The 26,332-nt window shown below is 47.5% G+C and overlaps 2 protein-coding genes across 2 annotated transcripts; one reads left to right on the top strand and one right to left on the bottom strand.

The window, feature by feature from the left end:
- Positions 1 to 19,055, top strand: LOC130036144 (putative serine protease 47). The gene is made up of 4 exons (XM_056128129.1): positions 1 to 136; positions 12,502 to 12,736; positions 14,165 to 14,426; positions 18,840 to 19,055. Exons 1-4 carry the CDS (start codon positions 1 to 3, stop codon positions 19,053 to 19,055), a joined length of 849 nt encoding a protein of 282 aa, XP_055984104.1.
- On the bottom strand, positions 19,052 to 26,102 carry LOC130036143 (NUT family member 2G-like). Its single transcript, XM_056128127.1, has 7 exons — positions 25,585 to 26,102; positions 24,877 to 25,005; positions 24,396 to 24,498; positions 23,687 to 23,965; positions 22,915 to 23,031; positions 22,361 to 22,500; positions 19,052 to 19,265 (listed from the first exon to the last, which is right to left on the bottom strand). Exons 1-7 carry the CDS (start codon positions 26,100 to 26,102, stop codon positions 19,052 to 19,054), a joined length of 1,500 nt encoding a protein of 499 aa, XP_055984102.1.
- Positions 26,103 to 26,332: the final 230 nt, after the last annotated feature.

Genomic DNA, 26,332 nt, shown 5'->3' with positions numbered 1-26,332 from the left:
ATGCCTCCAGACTTCAAGCCAGGCCAGATTACCTGGGATGCCTCAGATGGAGGGTGGCAGGCATTGTCCCTCCACCTTCCCCCTAAACCCACCCCTCCGGTGGCTGTCACCTTTCAGAACCCAGTGAGAAGTGCAGGTATGTGGGTTCAGAGATGACAAACTCCAGGCATCAAGAGATAGTGGATGGGACGATCCCTCTCTTCCCCCATTCTGATGGGACTCTGGATGTCATGCCCACAAACTGCCTCCAGCTGCTACATAAACTCCTTAATGGCCATGATCCAGAGACACACACAAAAAATCTCTGAATTGAGCAGCTTGCTACAGAGATTTCTCCACACCCTAGTTATCTAGAATTTTAGAATTCCAGGAGAATGCAGCCGCTCTTGTGGCCACATGACATCTTATGCAAATCATACTAGCAAAACAAAAGAGAATATAGGGGAGATTGTCTGCCATAGAGGCAGGGGAAGGGGTGGGGAAGTGGGGATACTGGGGACATTGGTGGTGGAAGATGTGCATTGGTGGAGGGATGGGTGTCTGATCATTGTATGACTGAAACTCAAACAGGGAAGCTTTGTAACTGTATCTCACAGTGATTCAATAAAAACCATTTTTTAAAAGACAATACACATGTTCCCATCAATAAGTAAGAGATGGAGTTCAGAAAGATAGCAAACCAGGTAGGTTTGCACATGACTGATCTTTTTGATCCCTGTTCCCCATATGGTCTGCTTAGTCAGCCAGGATTGTTCACTGCATGCAGAGTCAGAGTAAGCCCAGAGCACCAGTGGATTTGGTCAGAGTCAGAGTAAGCCCAGAACCCAGAGCACCTGTGGATGTGGCCCACAAACAAATAAAAAAGAGGTTATATATAGAAAAGAAAATTTTAAATAATTAAATGTAAGCTATTTAACTGACAACAGAAGAGAAACAATCACTGAATTATAGAATTTTATAGAAGGAAAGTAAAGAGACAAATGCAATAGTATAGCAGGTAAGGTTCTTTCTTGCATGAGGCTGACTTGGATCCAATATTCAACACCACACAGGGTTCCCCAAGTTCCACCAGGAGTGACCTCTGTGTACAGAGCCAGGAGTAAGCCCTGAGCACTGCTGGTGTAGACCCCAAACAAAAAATTAAAATGAAAAAAAACCAGTAACAAACCTCCCCAAACAAAAGTACAGATCCAGAATGGATTCAGTAACATGCAACCAACCCAAATCCTCAGCACCCATATGTTTTCCCAAGCCCCAAGGGTGTCACTCACGATGACTGAGCCAGCAGTAAGACCTGAGCTCCTCTGGGAGTGACGTAAAAAAAAACCAATAACCTAGAAATCAACCTAATATTCACAACAAATGTAAAAAACTTACACGAGTATTATCAGTCATTTTACAAAGGAAAAGGAAAGAAATCCTGGAAATGGGAAAATATTACATGTTTATAAAAGGTAAAGGTAAAGGCCCTCCCGTTGATCGTCGATTTGCTCGAGCGGGCCCAGTAACGTCTCCATTGGAGACTTTGTTGTTACTGTGTCTGGCATATCGAATACTCTCGGTAGCTTGCCGGGCTCTCCGAGAGGGGCAGAGGAATCGAACTCGGGTCGGCCATGTTGGCCGCTTGTAAGGCGAACGCCCTACCCGCTGTGCTATCGCTCCAGCCCCGACATTTGAAAAAATAACATTGCCCAAATGATAATACCCAAATTATACATATTTAATGCAGTTGTTCAAGATTCTGATGACATTCATCAATGATTTAGAAATTTTTTTCGTGAAATTAATACGGAATCATAAAACTCCCTGAGAACTAAAAGCAATTCTAAGAAAAAAGGAGGGAAGTATTGCATTTCCTGACTTAACAATGTACTATAGTAAATTTTCTCATTACAGAATGTATGGTTCTCAGTGAGACCCCAGCAATACCCACAGTGGCCAGGGGTGAAAATTAGTTAACTGCAGGAGGTGGTTGTGGGGATAGCATGAGACTATAGGGTTAACCAATAAGATAGGGAGATACAGGAAGAATCAAGATTGGAAGGGGGCACATTAAAGAAAAGGTCAGAAACAATGTTGCAAAGCATAGTGATCAAAATTGTGATCTACTGAAAGAAAAGCAAACTCTCAGGCCAATGGGGTAGAATTGACAACACACAGATATAACTCACATATTTATTGAAAATCTGTGACAAAGTTGCTGGGTACATAAAGTGGGGCAGGCAAGTCCTCTTCAACTAACATGTTGGGAAAACTGAAAAATAAAATGTAAAAAAAAACAAAGAAATATGTATCTCATATCCACCTAAACTTAATTCAAAGTGGATTATAGATGTTGAGATTGGACCAGAATCCATACAATACATTCACGAAAGCATACGCAGACCTGTCTGGGAAAGGAACCTCATGGGTGTCTGCAATAGTTTGACTTCACTGGTAAAAGAAATAAAAATACAAAGGGGATGAAAGCAAATGTACAAGTGATTACAGAGCAAAAGAAACGTGGGCTAAAATTTTAAAACTGCCTTACTGAGCAGGAGAAAATATTTTCAAACGTAGATCAAAAGAAGGACTAATGTTAAGATGTATAAAGCAAGCAAAAGCCCAACAAAACATTAATCATCACATCACAAAATGTGAGGTGAGACCCATCTACAAAGAGGACATACAAATGATCAATAAGTGTATGAAAACATGTTCAGTATCAACTATTACCAGGAAATTGCAAATCAAAACAATGAAATGTTATCACACACCAGTGAGAATGGCATATGTCAGAAAGAGTAGAAAGAACCACTGTTGGCAGCAATGTGAAAAAGCATCCCTCACTGAGGATACGGTCTAGTTCAACTTGTAGGGAAAACACTCCAGAGATTTCACCAAAATGGGTAGCACGGTCCTCGCACTGTTCATCATTTGCTCGAGCGGGCCCAGTAACGTCTCCAATGTGAGACTTGTTGTGACTTGTTTGGCATATCAAATAAGTCACGGGTAGCTTGCCAGGCTTTTCTGTGCAGGTGAGATAGCTTGCCGGGCTCTCCAAGAGGGGTGGAGGAATTGGACCCAGGTTGCCAAGTCGGTCGTATGCAAATCAAACGCCCTACCCACTGTGCTATCACTCCAGCCCCTAGTTATAACAATACTAGCTAATTCCAAAATGTTGAATGCCGTATGTTAAGTTGTGACGGAAATAAATATTGCCGAATCTAAGGACACAGCTGATATTACCTGAGAAATAGATGATGTCCACAAGTCACACGTGAAACACCACGGAAATGGGCTCAAGCATAGGCGTGCTCCATCGGGTCCTTGCATCCTAACTATGACGCTTACCCTGCCACTCTATGTGGTCTGTGGGGAAATTATTCCACTTTATTCCACTTTGTCAAAAATTGCAGTAAAATATAATTTCCATATGATTCAGAGATTTCACTTGTTGGCATTGCCCCGTAAAACCAAAAAATATTAATTTGGAAAAATATATGTATACCTGTGTTCATTGAAACACTAATTAGAATAGCCAGGATATGGAGACAACGCAAACGTCAATGTTGGAAGAATAAAGAAGTTAGGACACACGTGCACACAGGCAGACATACACAATGGAATTTCACTAAGCTATTAAAAAATAATGAAATCTGTGACTGGAGCTGAAATAAGTAAGAGGGATTAAGACAAAAATCACAAATTCTCACTCATCTGTGATATTGGGAGTCAGAAAACAAGGAAATAGAGAGTGTCAAATAATGGCACCCCCTTGACCTTGAATTGCAAACCTGAGATTACCATGCACTTGGGGGAGGATTGGGACGAAACAAGAGGTGAAACTGGAAGTAGCACATGGATAGTGGTGGAAAGTCTTGGGCATTTTGGTGGTATGAATTGCAACAACTGTAATAATAAACACTGTTCCCCCAACAAAGCAGTGGTTAGAACTGTTGGTTATTAATTCTGTGTTAACAGGGAAGGCACACATGATCTGCAAAGATTTAAGTTAGACCTGTCACTCATCATCCTCACTTATGAGGACTTGAAATGTTACGGACTGAAGTAGTGATGGTTTCCAATGAGAAAAATTCTCTCTTGCTTTCACATGAGTCACACTATGCACACACTATGCTTATTATTTTAACTATCTTAGACATCCATAAACTCCTTTGGTGTTCAACCCACTTGGGAGCTAGATTTCAGTGGGTGCTGGTCTCTTGGTGTATTTAGGACTCATTCAAGCCTGGTATGGGCGGAAGGGAACACAACAATCTATCTGGGGTCTCTACCTACAGAGTCAGAGTGCAAATAATCCAGAGGACAACCAACACAGCAGAGCCAGAGAATCAGAAATCAAAGTTAAAGCAATGAAGGAAAAATATACATGCATACATATTTAGTACACACACATATATATATATAGCATTCGATGCAACACAATCTTCTCTCAAGTGCACATGGGACATTTGCTAGGTCTGATAATTTTTTATCAGACCACAAAAATTTTCTTAGCAAGTTTAAGAAGATCTAAATCATGCCAAGTAACTGATGTGAACACAATGGCAAGAAAGTAGAAATTAATCATAAAGAAAAAATAGAACTACATATATGCATGGAAATAAAACAACTCTCTGAACAGCCAATGGCACAAGAAAGAAAGTTAAATGGCAATTAGAGGGGGAAAAAATGAAACAAATGAAAATGTAAACACAGCTTTCTAAAACACGTGACATGATGGATACTTAAGAGAAATTTCACAGTATTGAAGGCCCACGTCAAGCCCTGGCAGCCAAAAACCTCCAGAACTCAACAGGTGCCATGCTCACGGCCGCTCTTCTCATGCTCAGGCTGAGCCTCACCCATGAGTGAACCTATTCCTGGACCGTGCGGCTGCATCTCATACCTGACACCACTCATCTTCCAAGAGTGGAACACCACATTTGATGGGGTTTAAAGTAGAAGGAAACCAATCCCAGAGGGAAATATATTTTTACACATATATAAATATAAATGAATATATATATATATATATATCACTGTCACTGCCCTCCTGTTGTTCATCGATTTGCTTGAGCAGGCCCAGTAATGTCTCCATTTTGAGACTTGTTGTTACTGTGTTTGGCATATTTAATACGTCATGGGTAGCTTGCTAGACTTTGCTGTGCAGGCGAGATACTCTCGGTAGCTTGCTGGGCTATCCGAGAGGGATGCAGAAATTTAACTCGGGACGGTCGGGTGGGCCGCATGCAAACAAACACCCTACTGCTGTGCTATCGCTCCAGCCCTATATATATATATATAAATATATATATATATATATATACACATACACACACACAAGGCTCAACCTTTAACAACATGCTCATAATCTCATAATGTCTTATAGAAGGACTTAGTGGGTCCTGGGTGAAATACAACAATTGTCACACACTTTTCTCTAAGGAAACTTTTTTGGAGCATTTTCAGCGGTTTATTCATACAAACAACACAAAATAAATTATTTTGGTTCTGCTTTGGGGCAGGGGTTGGGGTTTGGGGTGAAAACATCCAAAATATGGTAGTGGGAAGGTGTAATGGTTTTGAGATTGGTGATCAAATATTAAATGTAATCAAATATTGTGAACTACTTTATAAAAATAAAATTAAAAAAAGAAATATAAGAAAATTCTCAAATGAAAGGGAAAATTAGCCAATCTACCAGTTGGTTCTGGAATAATAAACAAAATTGAGAAGAAAAATAAATAAATAGCCTAAAATGATAAAACTTGAAAAGTGAACATTTAAACCAACATTAAAATACAAAGAAGAATACAGCTACTGTGAACAATGGTACACCAACAAATCTAAACAGGATTGACTCAGGAAAAAAATACATAAGATAAAACCAGAAATAAACAAATAGGCCTACATCTGAAAGCTTATGCATGCCAAAAAAATCAGACTTCCTTAAAATCAAAATCAGACTTTCTTAAAATTAAAACACTTCCTATGAAATGGGAGAAAACATTTGAAAGCCATGCTTTTGGTAAAGGGTTAAATATTATATATACATAAAGTGTTATAAAGCTCAACTAGAAACACTCAACAATTACATAAAACTGGAGATGTGTATCCATTTTCCCAAAATGGCTAACGAAAGCCAGCAGACATCTGAAAAGATATTACTAGTCACTTGTTATCTAAGAAATGCAAAGCAAAAATTAAAAAGCAATGAATTTCAAGTCACATGAGTCAGATAGACAATATTTTTAGATATGTATAACTAAATATAACTGATATATACGTATATGTGTGTGAGTATATATATACATACATATATATATATGAAAAACGTCTCCATTCGTCCCAGCCCTGAGATTTTAGCAGCCTTCCCTTACTCGTCTTTCCCAACGATTGGAGGCTCTTTCAGGGTCAGGGGAATGAGACTCATTATTTTTACTGATTTTAGCATATCGAATACACCATGAGTAGTTTGCCAGGCTCTGCAGTGTGGGCAGGAGACTAGGATACTGTCGGTAGATTGCCGGACTCTCTGAGATATAATATATATGTGTGTATATATATATATGTATATATATATATATATATATATATATATCACCGTCCTCCCATTGTTCATCGATTTGCTCGAGCAGGCCCAGTAACATCTCCATCGTGAGACTTGTTGTTACTGTGTTTGGCATATCGAATACGCCATGGGGAGCTTCCCAGGCTTTGGAGTGCGGGCGAGATACTCTGGGTAGCTTGTCGGGCTCTCCGAGAGGGGTGGAGGAATTAAACTTGGGTTGGCCATGTTGGCTTCGTGGAAATGTGTATATATATATATATATATATATATATATATATATATATACATATATATGTCATATATGTATATATATATACACATATGGGAGTGTCTTATGATGTGTTGTCCAGGAATATGTTCACTCATATGTGAGGCTTGGCCCAAGCGTGTGGAAAGCGGCCTGAAGTGTGGCAGCAGTTGGGTAGTGGAGCAAGAATATAGGTTCCAAAAGACCTAGTGATTTCACATTTGCATGTTACCTCCAAAACCCCTTAATAGAAAAATCAAAATGATATATGGACTCCTATATTCACTGCAGTGCTAAGTACAATACTCAGGAAACCCCCAAATGGACACACAAACAGATAAAGTTGTAGTATAAACACACACAACAGAACACTACTCAGCTACAAGAAAAGGTAAAATCTTGCAGACTCCTGCAATTTGGATGGATGGATGGATGGATGGATGGATGGATGGATGGATGGAGGGCATCCTGACAAGCAAAATAATTCAGAGAAAGGACAAATATTGTATGATCTCAGCGTGCTATTTAAACAAAAGAAGGTAGTTGAAAAATCCTGAATGAAGAGAAAGTCTTGATTTTTGATTACACTAAGAAAACCTCAGTCAAGGAAGCAGACTGAAAGTGATCTGAGGACAATGGTGGGGAAAGGCACCCAGGTAGAGAGTTACTGATGACAACATATATGCCCTTAGTTGTATGATGCACGTATAACATGCTGAAAACTACATCCCATGAACACTACACATGTGCCTAATTTTTCAAACACACCAACACTGGACCTTCACTCCTCAGCTACACAAAGCAACTTAAACTCCCGAAGCTGCTCGTGGGGAAATTGAAGGACACCCCTCATTCTGTGTCCTGGAGAAGAATCCATAAAAGCTTCCATGACTGGCTACTCCCAGGAGAGAGTAGACACACTCAGTGAGCTGGTGCCTTGTCTGCCCCGTACACCGTCTTTCTTCCCCCTGGGATTTCTCAAGTTTCTTTCCAATTGCTCTTTGCTCTGCCCTTTCAACAGCAGATATTTATCATCCTAACAAATTCTTCGTGGAATGAAGGATACTGAATTAGTTTAGTCGTGATACCAGCACCACCACCACCACAGGTTCCTCATATTTCATGGGTCACCATGTGTAGCTTACCCTGCTGGACCCAAAATCTCACTGGCTGCTTCCTTAAGTAAACAACCTGAAATCCATGTCTTGTCATCTGGCCCTCCTACTGCTTTCTTCGAATTGGTAATCATGATGTTTAAACTCAAACAGATCTGGGATTGCATCATTACACCCATGTACTTGTGAGCTGACAATGGCTGGAACACCTCTACCTGTTCTCTATAAATGAAGTGTCTGTGTCCAAAAATATTACAGATGATGAGTGCACATTTTAAATATTTTAAGGCATTAAAATATACAAAAACATAGTTTCACTGTCAATTTTGTAAGTTCAACTGAACCTTACATGTCTTTGTTGATATTTGCTTAATTCTTGCATCTCCTGCGAACCCTGCTACCAATTGCACAACAATTGGATGTCAGATTAGGATTATTTTCATTATTTTAAGTCAAGAATACTGTTTCATTTATTGATGAGGGAATAGTGATGGAACCTAATTGTTGGTTCCAAACCGTTTTGGGAAACAAAGGTGAAACTTTTCTATGTATGTATTTTCACATATGTTACAGCTTCCCATTTTCCCCATTTACAACTGACCTGACTTTCTTCACGTTCAAGGGCTAAAGTTTTCAATAACTAAACACTTTATGTTTGCTTTTGCATCATAAGAAAATGTCCACAAGGTAGTAGGGCTTTGTTTGCTCCTGCAGTTTTATTGCTGTTTTATTTTGAGATTCTTTTGTTTTGGATTTAAACCACACTGGCTGTGCTCAGTAATTCCTTCACACTCAGGAATTACTCTGGCCGTGCTCAAGGTACCATCTGGGATGACTGAGATGGAACCCAGGTTGGCCATCTCGGCCGACGGGCATCGGATAAGAAGGAGCAGCACGAGAAAGCTGGGAACTGCCCTGAGCCGGGGCTCCTGAGCTACGTGGAAGAGCTGTGCTCCCAGGAGGCCTTTGTCACCAAGGTGGGGGTTTGGGCGCTACTGTGGGGTGGGAAAGTGCAGGGCTGCTTCTGTCAGGACTTGGCAGTGACATGTGATCTTTGCTTTGAGCTCTGTGTATGTATGCCCACCTATTCTTGAATATTTCTACTTGTGTTTGTGTGCATATGTGCATTTGTGTCTCTGTGTACAAACATTGGCCCTTGTTTGTGCATTTCTGAGTTTGATCGATGTGTGAACATCTCTGGGTGTCAACATCTGTGTGTACAGTGTGGGATCTGCGCGGACATGTGCAGATACATGTACACGTACCTAGAGTTGGAAGTGTGTGTGTCTTTATGTCAGGTGTGTGCATGAATCCATGTGTGTTCACACGTGCTTCTCTGTGAGAGTAGGTGAATAGTCCATGTGCCCAGGGCTGTGGATGGCTAAGGGAAGTTGTCTCTGGCTTGCCTTTCCCCTCCTCCAACAGGACCCAAAAGAAACCCAGAAGTAAGGTCACAGTGACACCTTCTGGTATTGGAAAAAGAGGCGATTTAGAAATCACAAGCTAGCAAGGCTTCAAGAGAATGAACGAACCTATGAGGAAACACTCACATTTTTCTCAGTGCATGTGGATCGTTGTCCAGTTCAACTCAGTCATAGATCTCTACAAAAGTATCAATAATAATATAAACATTTAAGCGAAATTAAGCATCTTTTCCCATTACAAAGTTATGAAGGAAAAAAAATCAACCCAAAAGCAAACAGTAAGAATCACACTATACAGAAGCAGAACAAGATTCTTCTGAATAGCTCTTGAAACAATGAGGAAATAAATAAGATGTATGAACATTAACAGGAGACAAAGTAAAAATAAACTAGGATATGCAGCAAAGAAAATGATGGGAATGAGGGAAGATCAAAGCGATACAGGCCTACTTTTAAAAAAAGAAAAGAAAAAGTAAGAAAGATTCAAATAATCAATTTGAGGTCACATGTGAAGAATATGGAGACGGAAAGAAAAAATTAGCAGAAGGAAATGATAGGAACTTGATTATAAATGAACAAAAATTAAAATGACATAGGAGCCCAAATTATTTGAATCTCATTCCTAAAGTGTCTGGTGGATGTGATGCAGAAAGAAATTCTATCTCAGGCATTCTTCTTTTTCTAGGAACTCATAAATGACAAAGTAAGGGCCTTTGACTGTAAATTTCTGAGATATTCTCTCTTTACTTTTTTTGTTATTTTTTTCTCTTCCCATTTGGCTTTTGGAACACTCCCAGTGGTGCTCAGGGCCTACTCTAGGTTCTGTGCTCAGAAATCATTTCTGGCAGTGCTCAGAGGACCATAAATGTTTCCTGGATCAAAGCATGATTTAGTCACATGCAAGCCTTTAACTCTGTACCTATCTCTGGCTCTTCTTTGCTTTTTTCTTTTTTTCTTTTTGGGTCACACCCAGCGATGCACAGGGTTTACTCTTGGCTCATGCACTCAGGAATTACTCCTGGCGCTACTCAGAGAACCATATGGAATGCTGGGAATCGAACCCGGGTCAGCCACGTGTAAGGCAAACGCCCTACCTGCAGTGCTATTGCTCCAGCCCCACTTCTTTGAGTTTTAACATAGGTTTCGGCAGAGAAGATGAAAGACAGGGTCTTTCTGACATCAGCTGCCTCTGATCTCTCCTGTAGGTTCATCTGACAGAAGAGACATTTCACAGCAGAGGAAAATGTGAATTTTGTTTTCTTGTCTCTTGTTCACTAGTGTTATAATGGGTTTCAGGGAGCTGAGAGCTCAGATGGACACAGGGAGGACATGAAGTAAAGAACAGAAACATCACTGACTACACACGACAAGGAATAGGCTTTGCGACAGAAAATCAACAACAAATTGGAAAAATCTCCAAATCAGCATATATATTATTGTAGATTTCACAAGGGGAGGAAAAAAATACTACAGTAAGCCAAGAAAACCAGGAGGAAGAATCTAATTTCCAGACTTAGCAATTTATAAGAAATTTCTGCCAATCCCAGACACATAAACAGAAAAACAAAATTGGTTTTGACAAAGGTGCAAAAGTAAAATTCTTGGCGATGATAGAAAACACCAGATTAATAAGCTTAAAAATGAATAAACTTAACATCCATATTTAAATCTCATATTTTGAGTAAGATGGTTTTCATGGTAAGTGATCACCATGCCACAGTTTTCCATCTTTATAACTTCGTCTTATTGACAATGATATTCTCCAAACGGGACTATACATGCTATGAAAATGAAATGTTATAGATATGACTACTGACTAAATGACTGAGCAAAATCCACTTGACATCCTGTGATAGAATCAATGTTTTTTATACTGGATGTTAGTATTTGTTACAACGGATTATACTGTTTTCCCCGATGATTCACTCACTGAGGATCTTTCAGATTATTTCCAATGAAAGTTATTACTAAAAAATTCTAAATGATACTGAAAATTATGGAGTTGTCCCTTCTAATGGGTGAATTTTATGACATGAATTCTATCTCAGTTGAACTCTGCAACAAGCTGAGAAGCCTATCCCTTATCTAGCAGTGTGGCTTGCCCTTCCTGGGTTGAAGCATCCCCGCACAATCCTGCCTCCCTGGGTCCCTCCTCTCGGCTCGCTCCTGGGGTCTCCCTTTCTGCTCCAACGTTCTCATCTCAGGATGGATCCATCCCGCAGCTCCAGCTGCGCCTGAGGCCCCTACTCAACTCGGAGCTCGACCTCTCCAGCCCAGATCTCTTCCAAAAGCCACCTGGAGTTCCGAGGTCCCTCCCTTGAGTGAGCAGAAGCACTCAGCTGCTCCGTGGACCCTGCTCCAACTCTCCAGGGCCTGACCTGGTCAGAGTGGGACCAAGGTGGGGTGTGAGAGCTCGGGTCCGAGGGGATTAGGGCGGGGTCAGGGCGGGGCCAGGGCGGGGACAGCGCAGGGGCAGGTCCAAGGTCAAGGAGGGCTCAGGAGAGAGCTGTGTCCAAGGAGGAGGATGGGATTAGAGAGGTCATGTATGTCTTAGGGTCAGGGGGCAGTGTCAGGGTGGGGTCAGAGGACAGAGGGGAGGGGCCACTCTGGCCCTGGGCACGGAACCGGGAAGCCCCTGGCAGGAAGTCCCGCCCCCAAAGCCCGAGGGCCCAGGAGGTGCCTGGGGCGCCCTGGGCACAGGTGAGCGGATGGCCTTGGGCAGGGAACAGCCTGGAGTGGACTGGCCCAGCCTGTTTGTTCCTCGCGGTGTTCCCCAGTCTTCGTGCGGGCAGCCAGCCACTGCGTCCACGCGGTTGGGGCACCCGGCCCGCCCTGTCCAGGCCACACGGCCCACCTCCGCCCCTCCCGAGACAGCGGGGAGGTGGAGGCGGGATACTAGGACAGCCCCTCACACAATGCTGGTGTCTGGGCCCGGGGTGGGAGTGGGGTGGGGGGCGCTGTGGGCATGGGGTCGCCGGGATGCAGCTGGAACCAGCTGTGGCCACCACATCCCTTCCGCGTCGTACCACGGGGCTTGCTCACGAGCGCTCTGCTGTCCAGGTTCCTGCTGCCCAGGCAGCGGGCAGGGACATCAGACCCCAAGCTGCCCTGTGGCTCTGGGGCTGGTTGAGCCCTGCTCCTGACTTTCCCACCGAGAAGTGGTCCAGGGTCTACCGGAGAGGAAACGGGGACCTCCCTGTTTCCCACACGGTATCGGGCTGGTCTCCACAGTGTGCGGGAAGCCCAGGGGCGTAGGGATGATCACTGGTGGCCAGGAGGCCGTGGAAGGCCAGTGGCCATGGCAGGCCAGCCTGCAGTACCGGGACATTCATCCCTGTGGAGCTGTGCTCATTGATTCCCACTGGGTGTTCTCTACCGCCCACTGCTTTCCAAAGTGAGTTGTTTCTTGGCTCCTTGCAGCTGGGCTGGCAGGGGGAGAGGGTTAAGATATTAGAGCTCCCAAGTCCTCAAGGCTGTGTGCTGGGATAATCTGTGTCATTCTAGTCCAAGTCTTTCTGCCTGTGACCTGTCCTCTCCTGTATTGTCCTCACTCCTCACCTGACTTTGCTCATCTTCCATCCTCATCCCTGTGCCTTCCCCCGACACAGGTATGCCCCCGAGATGGCAGTGTTCATCCTGCCTCCCAGGTGCAATGAGAGCTGGCTCTTTGTCACCTCACACCAGGGCTTCCCTCAATGTCCCTGCAATCCTGGTTGGCAGAGAGAGGCTGGAACCTGGGATGCAGGGGCAGATGCTGGTGTTCGGCATGTCTCTGGCCTGGGGTCTCTGCTCACCACATGTCTATTGGCCAGCTGCATGGACACTAGATATGGAGTCCCTGACCTTGAAGAACAGAGCTGCTCTCTGTCCTGGGTCTGGTTGGCTGTTCCTATAGGTTTGGGAAGGTCAGTAACCAGGAGCTGGATCTTCGGTACATAGAGAACCACAAGCATCTGCTCTGTGCTGTGTCCCACTTGAGACTCACTATGGATTAGGTTGGCTTGACCCACCTCACTGTGTCTCCATTTAGTCAGAGCCAAAGTTCTCCCTGTGGATGAGCAGGGCTGACACCACTGGAGTGTGGAAGTCAGATGGGTAGGCTCCTGTGGGCATAGGTCAGCTTGTGGAAGCAAGAGTTTGGTCACCGACTGTGTGGGGAGGAATTTCCAGGTGGTGGAGTAGAAGGTGGTATGTTTCCTCCCTCATGGTCAGAACACAGGACATCCTGCACACATGGTCTCCCATTGACCAATGATTTTGTGCAGTTTTAGAACAGGTGAGTACCAAGAAGGAAGTGAGGGGCGGGAGCGATACCACAGTGGGTAGGGCATTTGCCTAACACGTGGCCAATCCGGGTTCGATCCCCAACATCCCATATGGTCCCCTGAGCACTGCCCGGAGTAATTCCTGAGTGCAGAGCCAGGGGTATTCCCTGTGCATTGCCGGATGTGACCCAAAAATCAAATAAAAATAAAAATAAAAAATAAAAAAGAAGGAAGTGAGAGAAAGGAGTGGTGCTAGAGCAGTTTGGTCATAAGGCGGGTCAAGAGCCAAGACGGAGCCAGGGCTGTCTGCATGTGCCCAAGGAAGGTCAGGATCGTCTAGACTCATGGGGGCCTCCAGCCCTCTGTGATCCCTTCCTCCAGTAATGGGTGTGTGCTGAGTTCAGTTTAAAACCGCCGCTGGTCTCCAGAGAGAAGGGCTGACAGAAAGGGAGAGTCATGTGGGGTGGTACAGACAAGGCAGTGCTGGGGGTCAGATGATGGTGTAGAGGCGCAAGCTGCCATATACAGAAGATAATGACTCACTTTCCCTCCTGCAGGAAGTCTCATGCCCCTGAAGATTACTGGGTGATTGGGGGAAGTACGCAGCTCTACCAGGACACCCAATACGCCAGGACAGTGACTGTGAGCTGCATTATCATCCATCCAGACTTTAAGAAGCTCCACCATTTTGCAACAGTGTTAAAACTGCACCAACCTGTGAACTTCAGCTCCTATATCATTCCTGTCTGCCTTCCAACCCCTGGCATGGAGCTGCCCCTTGGCACATCTTGTTGGATAACTGGCTGGGGAAAGCTCACCGAGAACAGTGAGTGGCTATGGTGTGGGTGTGGGTGGGAGATGGGGAATGGGATTCTAGCTCATCAAAATCTCTAATTAGCATGGAGACCAGTGGACCTTGTTCCTCTGTGCCTCATTTTCAGAGAGCTGGACTCTTCTAGTTCCTCTTGTGAAAAATGTGTCCTTCTGAAAGCTTCAAAGTTACTCAAGTTGAAGACACTGAAATTCTGGGGTCCTTTGGTTTTTGGAGTCAGGAATCTGGATCTCAAAGTTTCTCTGGTTTGGGTGTCCAAATTTAACTGATAAATTAATTGATTTAGGGTTTCTCAAAAATGCTGTTTAGGTGGCCTGAGAACTCCTCTTATTGGTGTATGGCTTACCTTCTCAGTTTGAGAATGCAGTGTTGTTAGGTCCTGCAGGCCACCCCACTGATGCTGGGGAAACCTCTGGGCCACATCTGGTTGTGCTCAAGGGACTGTGAGGCTTTATCTTGAAGCTCAGGGAACATGTCATGCCAGAGATATGACTGGCAATGATTTTGTGAGAAGCATGTGTTTCACACTTCTATTACCTACTAGCCCCTTGGTTCTAATATTTCAATTTGATGTAGATCAGACATGAATTTGTGAAATGAATTTGTCTGAGTGTTTCTCTTTCTACTGTGAAATACCTTGATTTTTCCATGGCCATGGAAGGAACACGTAAAGTAAAGTAAAGGCCCTCCCGTTGTTCGTCAATTTGCTCGAGCAGGCCCAGTAACGACTCCATTGGAGACTTTGTTGTTACTGTGTCTGGCATATCGAATACGTCACGGGGAGCTTGCCAGGCTCTGCTGTGCGGGCTAGATACTCTCGGTAGCTTGCCGGGCTTTCCGAGAGGGGCGGAGGAATTGAACTCGGGTCGGCCATGTTGGCTGCGTGCAAGGCAAATGCCCTACCACTGTGCTATCGCTCCAGAAGTAATACGTGAAAGTAACAAAAAAGCTCTTGAAGAACCTCGGGGAAGATCGATCATGGCCTGAAATTATCTCAGCTCCATCACCTAAGTTTTGTGCTTCTCCTAACCTGTGTCTCCTATCTGCCTCTTGGATTTGTTAGGTGAATGGAGATATAGGGTGAATACAGGGCAAAACTTTGTGGAGGTTTTTAGTTAAATGAGAAATATAAACATTGAGTATAAACATGAACTTGTTCAGAGAAGTATGTTTATACTTTAGTGAAATGTTGATGGCATACTGATTAGGGAAAAGGAAATATTTATTTGCCTTTTAAAATTTTTTTATTTTTATAAAGTTGTTCACAATAATTTATTACATTAAATATTCCAACACCAATCCCACCTCCATACACCTTCCCACCACCATTATTTTGAATTTTCCCTTCTTTCTCTCTTTCTTTCTTTTTTTCTTTCTTTCTTTCTTTCGTCTGTCTGTCTTTTTTCTTTCTTTCTTACCTTCTTTTTCTTTTTGGGTCACACCCAGCAATGCTCAGGGGGTTGCTCCTGGCTCTGCATTCAGGAAGTATTCCTGGCGATGCTCGGCGGACCATATGGGATGCTGGGAATCGAATGTGGGTCAGCCGCGTGAAAGACAAATGCCTTTCAGCCCCTAACTGCCTTTATTTATTTATTTATTTATTTTATTAGTGAATCACCTTGAAGTACAGTTATAGACTTACAAATTTTTGTGCTTGGTTTCAGTTATACAATGATCAAGAACCCATCCCTCCACCAGTGTCCATTTTCCACCACCACGGGTCCCAGTATCCCTCCCATCCCCCACACCCCTATCCCACCCTGCCTCTGTAGCAGGGCCTTCCCTTTTGTTCTCTCTCTCCTTTTGGGTGCTGTGGTTTGCCAGAGAGGCATTGAGTGGCAATTGTGTTTGGTCTATAGTCTATTTTCAGCATGCTTCTCCTATCCTGGGAGGATCCTCTTAACACCCTTTATTTGGTGCTCCCTTCTCTATCTGAGCTTTCTTTTCCCCTAGCACGTGTGGCTGGCCTCCAAGTCATGGAGCAAAATTCCTGGTACTAATCTCGGCCACTCTTGGGTGTTAGTCTCCTATTTTGTTACTTTATGTTTCCCAGATGAATGCAATCTTTCTGTGTCTATCCCTCTCTTTCTGACTCATTTTTCTTAAAATGATACTTTTCATGTATTACAACTTGTATGTAAATTTCATGATTCATCTTTTCCAACAGCTACATAGTACTCCATTGTCTAAATGTACCAAAGATTCTTCAACCAGTCATCTGTTCTCGGGCACTCAGGTTTTTTTCAGATTCTGGCTATAGTAAAGAGTGCTGCAATGAACAAACAAGTGCAGATGTCACGTCGACTATACGTTTTTGCCTCTCTGGGACATATTCCCAGGAATGGTACAGCTGGGTCAAATGGGAGCTCAATTTCTAATTTTTTGAGAATCATCCATACTGTTTTCCAAAAGGGTTGAACCAGTCGGCATTCCAACGAGCAGTGAAGGAGGGTTCCTTTCTTACCACATCCGCACCAGCACCAGTTGCTTTTGTTCTTTTGGATGTGGGCCCGTCTCTGTGGTGTGAAATGATATCTCATTGTTGTTTTGATCTGCATCTCCCTGATGATTAATGGTGTAGAGCATTTTCTGATGTGCCTTTTAGCCATTCAGATTTTTTCTTTGAGAAAGTTTTTGTTCCTTTCATTGCCCCTTTTTTGATGGGGTTGGGCATTTTCTTCTTGTGGAGTTCAACCAGTATTTTGTATATCCTTGATATCAACCCCTTGTCAGATGTGTGTTCGGCGAATATTCTTTCCCATTCTGTAGACTGTCTTTGTATTTTGGTCAGTGTTTCTTTTTAGGTGAAGAACCTTCTTAGTTTAAGATCGTCCCATTTGTCTATCTCTGTTTTCACTTGCTTGGCCAGTGGCGTGACATCTTTGAAGATACCATTAGCTTCTGGTCTGCTGCCACCATCCCTCGCTCTACCTTTTCCGAGTCTCCTCCCCCTCACCCTTTGTTTCTTCGATCCCCACACCCAGTTGTGTCTCCATTCTGTCCCCATCACTCTGTGGTCTGTTTCCTTGGCAGCTGTGATCTTGCCCAGGCCACAAGAGTCCCCAACTCTTCTCGCCAATATAAGGGAGGCCTGTTGGCCCTGTTTCCTGGTCATAGGATTGGCCACTGGCCTTCTCTGCTCTACTCCTGCTCCCTACCTGCTAACAACTGGATCACAAGACTCCAGGACCTGATTTTATCTTCCCCTGGTGAGAATGGTGAGAACCCACAGATCTCATAGTGCCTTTCTGTAAATATTCTCCCAAATCTCAGGTCTTTGGAACTCTTCCTCCATCTATGATGTCTGACATTCTCTTGTAGCCCCTCTGTTGAATTCACAGTCAGTGCTGTCTTTTCTTCATAGTACTTCAAGACCCGCCTGGCTGCAGATCTACTTCTCCATGGTTGGCTGACCAGTATAATCCCTAACTGCCTTCCTTGCTCCCCACATTGCTTCTGCTTTTCCTACCACACTGGACCCTCCTCTTTGTACCCTCTGCTCCCGTGACTCCAGGATCACAAGGTCATTTTCAGTTTCTTGCTTGGAATCCCAGCTCAGCAAAGCCTTCTGCCGCCAGCCATGAACAACGCCCCTCCCTTCTAGACAGCTCCCATCTCTTATGAGATTTGATTGCACGTGTCAATCTGAGAGAGGTCTCTGGTCTTCTCTGTATGTGCCTGTGTGCCTTAAAGCTCCAGTACTAGGAATCACACAAGGGTACTCAGGGAGCATTTGTCTGCAGTGTGGTTAGAGGAGCCTCAGAGCTATAGTTCCTGCTCCCCAACTCCCTTGCCTAGATGAGCCTTTCCCTTTGATGCAGTAAGAGGGCTTCTGCCCACACTGGTTTCCCTGAGATTATTTCAGGATGCTTTGTGGTGACGCGCCCCCCACCCCTCAGGCCCCAGCATTATAGAGTTTCTCCACCACACGTAGGTAGGAGCATTTTCCAAAGAGTCTGAACATTTTTGAGAAACCCAGAGGCTGAAGTGACTGAGAGGAAGGATTCTAGGAGGTGTATACTGCTGTAATCAGCTTTCTGAAAAGGTCTATAGTGGCTTCAGACACCCAGTGCCTCTCACAGGCTCAGTCTCTCGGCCCTTATTCATTAACCATCACTTCTGATGCTGAGTTAGTACAAGGTCCTTGGCCAGTGGCCAAGTTTAACTGCATGATTGATAGATTTCCATCTGTGACTGTCCCAAGGATCAATTTGGAGCTTCCTAGTGCAGGATGGTAGTTCCGACCCCTGACTCTAGAACTATATCAGGACACTGGCATCAGGATCATCCCAAGGGACCACTGAAAACACCCAAACAGCCGTGCCCAATAACCTGCCCTTATAATTAGAATTCTGAGTCCCACCTCAATTGTCCACACTGATTGCCCTCTCTTTTTTTAGGGTGATTCTGGAGGCCTTCTGGTCTTTGACTTCTGCAAGAGTTGGGTTCTTCTGGGGTTGGCCAGTTGGGGCCTGGACTACCAGCGTCCCATGTCCCTCAGTGTCTTCACCAGTGTTGTCCATTTCATCAAGTGGATCGTCCAGATCCAGAGACTTGTGCCTCTTCCTGTTTCCTTGTCTGCTCCTCCTGAGGTCCCATTTCTATATGAATCCTAGCCAGTTTCCAGCTCATCGATATTAACCCTCAGACCTCTACAGCACTGGCTCCTGTTGCTTTTAGTGCTTAAGGCCCTGTGGCAGGACCTGCAGTGACCGAAGAACATTCTGTCCCTGCTCTTTGCCCCAGTCCTCAGCATTCTTACTGGAGCCTCACACTTGCCACCATCTCTGTGGTTCTGTCCATCTGTTGTGATCCCAAACCCAAGCCTGGAAAAGCAAAGCAAAACCAAATAAAGGCTCACCTTGCTCTGAAATTGGTGCATGTCCCTTCCTGTGGACTGGTCATCTGAACCCCTGGTCAAGGAAAGAGGTCTGGCAGGAAGGCTGACTGGCAGGAGGGCAGGCCACTGAGGCCACTGGGCACCTGCTGAAAGAGTTGTCTGTGTCCACGTTGGTAGACTCTCCTCTGTGTCGAAGGTGAGCATATCTTCCCAGATGATGATTAATCTCTGCCATCTCTCAGAAACGATAGGACAGGCCCATAACGCAAATGATGGAGACATCTCTGGAACCTGGAGGTCTGAGATGCAGGGGCAGCAGGGCTGATCGCACCCGAGGCCTCTCCACTTCATGTGTGGGTGCCTCTGTGTGAGTCCGTGTCTCTTCTCATCAGGACACCAGTCTTGTTGGGTTTGGGTATATATCAGTGATCTCTTTCCTGTTAATCACCCCTTTGAAAGAACTGACCTCCATGGGTCTGGGAGCTCTTAGAGCTGTTTGGGGGCATGTTCAGCATGCATCATTGGGTGCAGCCCTGGAGGCACCCTGCCACTGAATTGCCATTGAATTGGCCAAGAAATGCCAGTGATGAAGTTTACATAGGTGTCATAGATCTATCCCTCAGATGTGGCATATAAAGAGTTGTAATAAGGAAATAATAAATGGCAGAGACAATAAAAACTAAGGAAGAGTTTAGAGAGTGGAGTTTCCTGGGTGGCAGGGGAAGATGGTCTGGGGGAGAGGGGACCGGAACCATGGCTGGGGAGGGCAGTGGGCACTCTGGTGCTGGTGTGGTGAAGGGACACTGTGTCCATGGACCCCTACCACTGTAGCAGTGGGCAGTGCTGAAAGGAGGTAAAGGGATACTCATGATACCCTTTCAGTAACAGTATTGCAAACCACACTGCCTAAAAGGGAAGTGAGAGGGGGTGGGGGGGGAGACAGACAGACAGACAGGTGCTCTTGTGCTGGTGTGTAGGACACTGTGTCCATGGTCCCCTATTACTGTAGCAGTGGGTAGTGGGCAGTGGGTGCTCTGGTGCTGGTATGTAGGACACTGTGTTCATGGACCTCCATCACTGTAGCAGAGGGCGGTGGGCACTCTGGTGCTGGTGTGGTGGAGAGATACTCTGTCCATGACAACCTATGGCAGTAGCATTAGAAATCATGGTACCGAATGTTTTAGAAATATAAAGAATCCCTCATGGTGCCCCCAGACCTCCTGAGCGTTCCTTGGGAAGACCCCCCACCAACCCCAAGAGAGACCCTGAAACCAGCCCAATGTCTGAACATGCATACTGAGGGGCGCAAAGGCCATGTGCTGCCAGACACACGCCCAGCCCAGTACCACTTTCAGGGGGGTGTCCTGTCCTCCTGCAGGCCCAGCAGCCAACATAGCCTTACAGGGGACAGCCATGTTGGCCGCCTACAACGTAAACGCCTTACCCACTGTGCTATTGCTCCAGCCCGTTAATAGTGATAAGTGCAGAGAATTAAAATGTTTAACACTGAAGAGTTGTTTTCCTACTGTTTCTCAATAATTAGAGTTGTAACTAGTTTTTAAAAACTAGTAGTCTAATTCCCTGAGAATCTCTAAGGTCCCGAATTTCAAATATCTTGTCACTGAAAATGAAGAATGGTTCTCAAACACCTTCTCTACAGGTACCAGGACCATATTTAAATGGTAAAACACTTAACAATGAAATCAGTACATTAAATCGGCCCCCTTTATTATTATTATATGATTATTTGGTTTTGGGGGTACACCTGGTATACTCACATCTTACTCCTGGATCTCGGAACAGACTCATTTATCACAGTGTGGGGGCTATATGGGGTGCTGGGAATCGAGTGCATGGATTGGCTATGGGCAAGGCAGGCGACATATCTGCTGTACTATCCCTCCCACTTATTTATTAAAGAGTGATGGCAAATGTTCAAATATGTCTGGTTACAAAAACATTAAAATTCAATGATGTCAAATCAAAGCATGGTACATTTTATGTGAGTGAAGAATATGATATGCAAATACCCAATGAGCTTTAATTTTTTATTTGATCCAGGCTAATGCAGCAAGATGTGAGCCTTGTCTCTGCCCTCAGGATGGTGTGGGCCTGCAGGTGACTGAGCACGTCTTCCTCCAGATGGGAAGGACTCCTCCCTCTCCAGGGAGCACAGTACTCTCAGGGTTCTCCCCTGCCCTGTGATTCCCCTCACCCTTTGTGCTCTCAGGCCTCCCAAGGAGCACAAGTGAGAGGACAGACACTGAGATGTTTCCAATGAACTGAACTTTATTCACTATTTACACAATGACACAAAGAGGCTGCTCCAGTCAAACCCCCCATTCCAGGTACAGCCCCCCCATTCCAGAGCAGGCTTAGCTGAAGATCATGGGGAGTACAAGGCTTCTGGGTGCAGCCAGACCGTGGGAGGTGGTCAGGAGGAGCCCCCCGATATCCTACTGTCTCTTGTGCCCCTTCCCCCTCCTCTGGGCCATGGCAGGCTGGCACTTTCTCTTGGGGGGCAGGGAGGGGCCCTCCAGCTCCACAGTCAAGGCTGAGCCAGTAGACACCGTGGGGTGCCCCCTGGGACAGGGGGTCTTCTTAGCAGTGCCCCGCCTTGGGCCCCCACACAGAGGATGCTTCCTGGTAGGGGCCTTAGACTTGAAGGCCCTTGTGCGAGTGGATGGGAGCTCAGGAGTCCCCTGACCTCCAGGCAGGTGGGGGCCAGTGTCAGGGCCAGTGTCAGGGCCAGGGCTCCTGGGTAAGCCCCAGGGCAGCAGGCTGTAGTGAGAGGTTAGGAGGAAGGACAGGCTGGTCAGGTCCTCTTCCTCCTTACTAGAGCCCTCTGCTGGCCCAGGCGACCCCTGGCCAGGAAGGGCCTCGCCCAGCATGCGGGGAGCCCTGCTGTCCAGAGTGGGTACAGTGAGGCTGGGACAGGGGGCCGGTCCTGCCTGCAGTGGTGGAGACTCCAGGCTCCCCAGAGAGAGGACAGAGGCTCCAGGTGCCATCCCAGTGGCCTCGGCCCGCCCAGGCCGTGAGGCGTGTCCAGAGTCAGTCTCAGATTCAGCGCTGGTCCCTGACCTGTGGCCCCAGGTAGGTGTTGGGGTGCAGTAGCCTGCTGCACTCTCAGCTGGACTCGAGTCCTTTAGGGACACCTGGTGTTGGGGACGAGCCTTCATGACCTCCTTGTCCTGCGGGGTCTGCAGACGCTTTTCCACAAGCTGGGGAGAGAAGGAACATTGTGGGCATGTGGGGGTGCAGGGTGGGACAGAGAGTGACCCTGATTCCTCCCGAAACAGAAAAACCAGATCTCTGTCCCACTAAGGGTCCTCACCCCATATTCACGTCCTCCTCTCACCTGAGGACTCAGAGGGAGACGCCTGGTCATGACATGGGCAGGGAGGCCACCAAGTGACCAAGACCCAGGGCGCTAGGGCGCCCCTCCTGACTCACGACCCACCTGCTGCTCTGAGTGCCCTGGGCCCTGTCCACTGTGTCCCCTGCAGGGTCTCTTTCCCAGGAATCATGTGAAATATGCCTCCTGTTTGTCCAGATTTGCTGCCCACTAACTTACAGGAATCCCTCGCATTACTCCCCTGGGCCCCACATGGACCTCAGAGACCCATCTGCCTCACCTGTGCGGGGGTGAGTCCTTCCTCCTCCTCCAGCTCCTCAGCCAGGGCCGGGAAATCCAGCTGGGACTCTGGGGAGTCCAGGTACTCCAGGAAGCTGGGATGAAGGATCGCCTCAGCCTGGGAGAGGGAAGCAGGGGTGAGGGTCCTCGTAGGGAACAGGAGGGAATGAGGAAGCAAACACACCTGTCCCCAGCACAGTGCAGGGGCTTGAACAGCTGCACAAAGTCAAACACAGACCCACACCGGGAGAAATCACACACATACACACACACATACACACACACACAGATGCAAACACACCCTCACCCACAAAGGCACACCGACTATTCACCTACTCTCACAGAGAAGCACATGTAAACACACATGGATTCATGCAAACACCTGACACAAAGACACACACTCTTCCACCTCTAGGTACATGTACATGTATCTGCACGTGTCTGCACAGAGCCCACACAGTACACACAGAGGTAGACACAGAGATGTTCACACATTGACCAAACCCAAAAATGCACAGAAAGAGCCAATGCTTGTACACAGAGAGACACACGTGCACACATGCGCACAAACACAAGCAGAAATATCTAAACACAGGTGTGCATTTACACACAGAGCTCAAAGCAGAGACCGCACATCACTGCCAAGCCCTGGACAGAAGCAGCCCTGCACCCTCCCGACCCCACAGCAGCATGGACGCGGGGTCCCCTCACATCCCTCTCTTCTTCCTTCCTCCTCAGCCTGTGTCCCCAAGAAGGCCAGACCCCAGGCCCACCTTGGTGACAAAGGCCTCCTGGGAGCACAGCTCGTACACATAGCTCAGTAGCCCCGGGTCAGGGCAGGTCCCAGCCTCCTCCTGCTGCTCCTCCCTGTCCACTGTCCGTTGGCCGAGGGGCGCCCTGCAGACTGAGTCGGGGGCCTTTAGCAGCTCGTCCATGATGTCCATGTACTCCTGCACGGCCTCAGGAGGGATCTCCTCAGGGGCCTTGGTCTTGGGGGGCTGCTGAGGTTTGTGTGTCTTGGGGCGGGCTGCCCGGGCCTGGGGTCTGGCCTTCTTGGGGACACAGGCTGAGGAGGAAGGAAGAAGAGAGGGATGTGAGGGGACCCCGCGTCCATGCCCTCAGACACACAGCACTGAGCACAGAGTTGGGGACGGGTCCCTGTACGCTGGATCAGGGCCCTAGAATCCAGTGACTGTGTGAGGGATGAGGTGGCCCTCAACGGGAGGAGGGACCAACTGTGTCCCCAGGGTCTCCGACCCCACTTCAAAGGTGAGTCTGACGCCTCAGGCAGCGTGGGGTGTGCTAGGAGAGGGAGAAACCCGTGGACAGGAAGCCGCTGACCACAGGTCTGGGGGTCATCGGGAGAGTGAAGGCTCCCTGTCAGGTCAAGACCCACGAGGGCCTTCCCAGGTCCTGTGGCCCTTAGCTGGGAGCAGGGTCCGTACCTGTCTGCTGGTCTGGCGGTGGGCCTGGAGCCCCCTGAGGCCCAGGCCTGGGTGGGGCGGGGAGTGGCAGGCCCTGCACCCCGTTCGTCCACTGCAGTTTCTGCACCTCCATCTCCTCCTCGGCCTCGAACTCCATGAACCTGGTGTGAGGAACACAGGCCCTGATGAGTCGGGTTGAACGGGACTGAGCAGGATGAGTAAGGGACAGGGGATGCTCATGGCCCAGTCCCCAGGAGGGTAGAGAATGGGGTGGACACGGACCCCAGCACCCCCAGCGATCCCCCACATTGGCCCTGGAGGGTCACAGCAGGTCAGGGACTGTGACCCTCAGACTGTGGTCAGGAGCCCCAGAGTGGGCTTGGGAAAAGTGTCCCGGCTCCGGGAGGAACAAGTTTCCGCAGTGGAAGGGTCTCCTGGGGCTGCCAAGCCCTCCCTTCCCCTCGGCCATCTGGGACCAGCCCCTGAAGCTCGGGCCTGCAGCCACCCTGACCCCCACTCTCTGCTCAGGCCTGACTCACTTGGCCGCCATGTCGTAGTAGATCATGCGGTCATAGTTGCTCTTGCCCTGCCATTCCTGCAGGGCCCGGTGCAGGCCTTCCTCCAGGCTCATGGTAGGCTTCAGGCGGGCCAGTGTGCGCAGCACCGGGCTGCAAGAACAGGCTCGGTCAGGCTCTGCGTCTGCCGGGAGCCCCCGCCGCCCCACACCCATGCCTTGACCCCCGATATCGGCCTGATCTCCCCTCCCAGAGTGCACTATGCCTCCTATACCCCAGTCCAGTGGCCCTGCTGGCATCCACTCTTAGCTCTGGGGATACGTCATGAGACGCCAAGGCCGAGCAGTCATAGCCTGTCTGAATTCTGTCACATCTGTGCTGTGTCTGGTCTTGGGAACGGAATGTCTGTCCTTCAGACCACAGGTCGGGACCAACCCTGATGAGGGGACTGAGGTGAGGCTTAGGGCATGGCTGGTCACTACGGGCCTTTGAGCCAGAACCCCAGGATGGCATTCCTGAGTACAGCCAGTGAGTGGGGCTGTGCTGAGGTGCTGGGCAGTGTGGCCACCGGTCCTACAGGCCATGATGCACTGAGGGTGATTCCTGTATGTGCTATCCCTGGGGACAGGGTCCTCATCCTTCCTCCAGCTCTCCCATGGACCCTACCCTGGGTGTCACCCCAGTCCCCTCCTGGGAAACTCCCATTAGCTCTAGGACCCCCGAGGGACTCACATGAAGAAGCAGGAAAGGGCCTCAGTGTCCGGAGTCTGAGGAAGGTACCTCCGGGCCAGGGCCTTGAAGCGCTGCCAGCGCCGGAAGTTCTCGTAGACGCTGTTGGGGTTTCTGGAGCTTTTAGGCGGTGACTGGCTCCGGGTGGCCGCCGGACCACTGTCCCCACAAACCCACTGGGTCAGTGTCCCACTGCTGGATGGGAGGGTGATGGGGGCCACCTGGGCCACTGGCAGTGGAGCCTGTGGACGATGGTCTTCTGTCCCAGCCTGGGTGACAGTAGTAGCTGGGGTGGGCATAATTGTCTCCGGCCCAGAGGACACCAAGTAGAGTGGTGCAGGATGCCCGGCCACCGCAGTAGGAGCTTCTGCGGTCCCCCAGTTGAGTGGAGCCTGTGTCAGGATGACAGGCTGGTTCTGGGATGACTCCACAAGCCCTGCTTCAGGGCTGACCTGGATGATGACCTTGCAAGGTCCAGGGTTGTGGGGGCCAGGACCGGCAGCTCCTGCCACCACGGGCATCATGGGAAAAGGTGACAGCACCAGAGGGTTGCCGGGAACGCTGGTCGAGGTCACCAGAGGGGGCATCTGGATCGGCTCCCAGGGTGGTGGCTGGGGGGGCCCTGGATTGAGAAAGGGCAAGACCCTGAAGACACCGAGGAGAGGAGGGAGGGGGAATGAGAGGGGGATGGTACAGGGAGCAGCGGTGCCTCATTGGCTCAACCATCTCTAGATCAGGCCCTTTGATGGGA

Source organism: Sorex fumeus, unplaced genomic scaffold, assembly GCF_029834395.1.
Source record: "Sorex fumeus unplaced genomic scaffold, SorFum_2.1 ptg000063l, whole genome shotgun sequence".
Lineage (NCBI taxonomy): Eukaryota > Metazoa > Chordata > Mammalia > Eulipotyphla > Soricidae > Sorex > Sorex fumeus.
The sequence above is the reverse complement of the archived record's forward strand: the minus strand, read 5'-3'. Positions and strand labels throughout refer to the sequence as shown.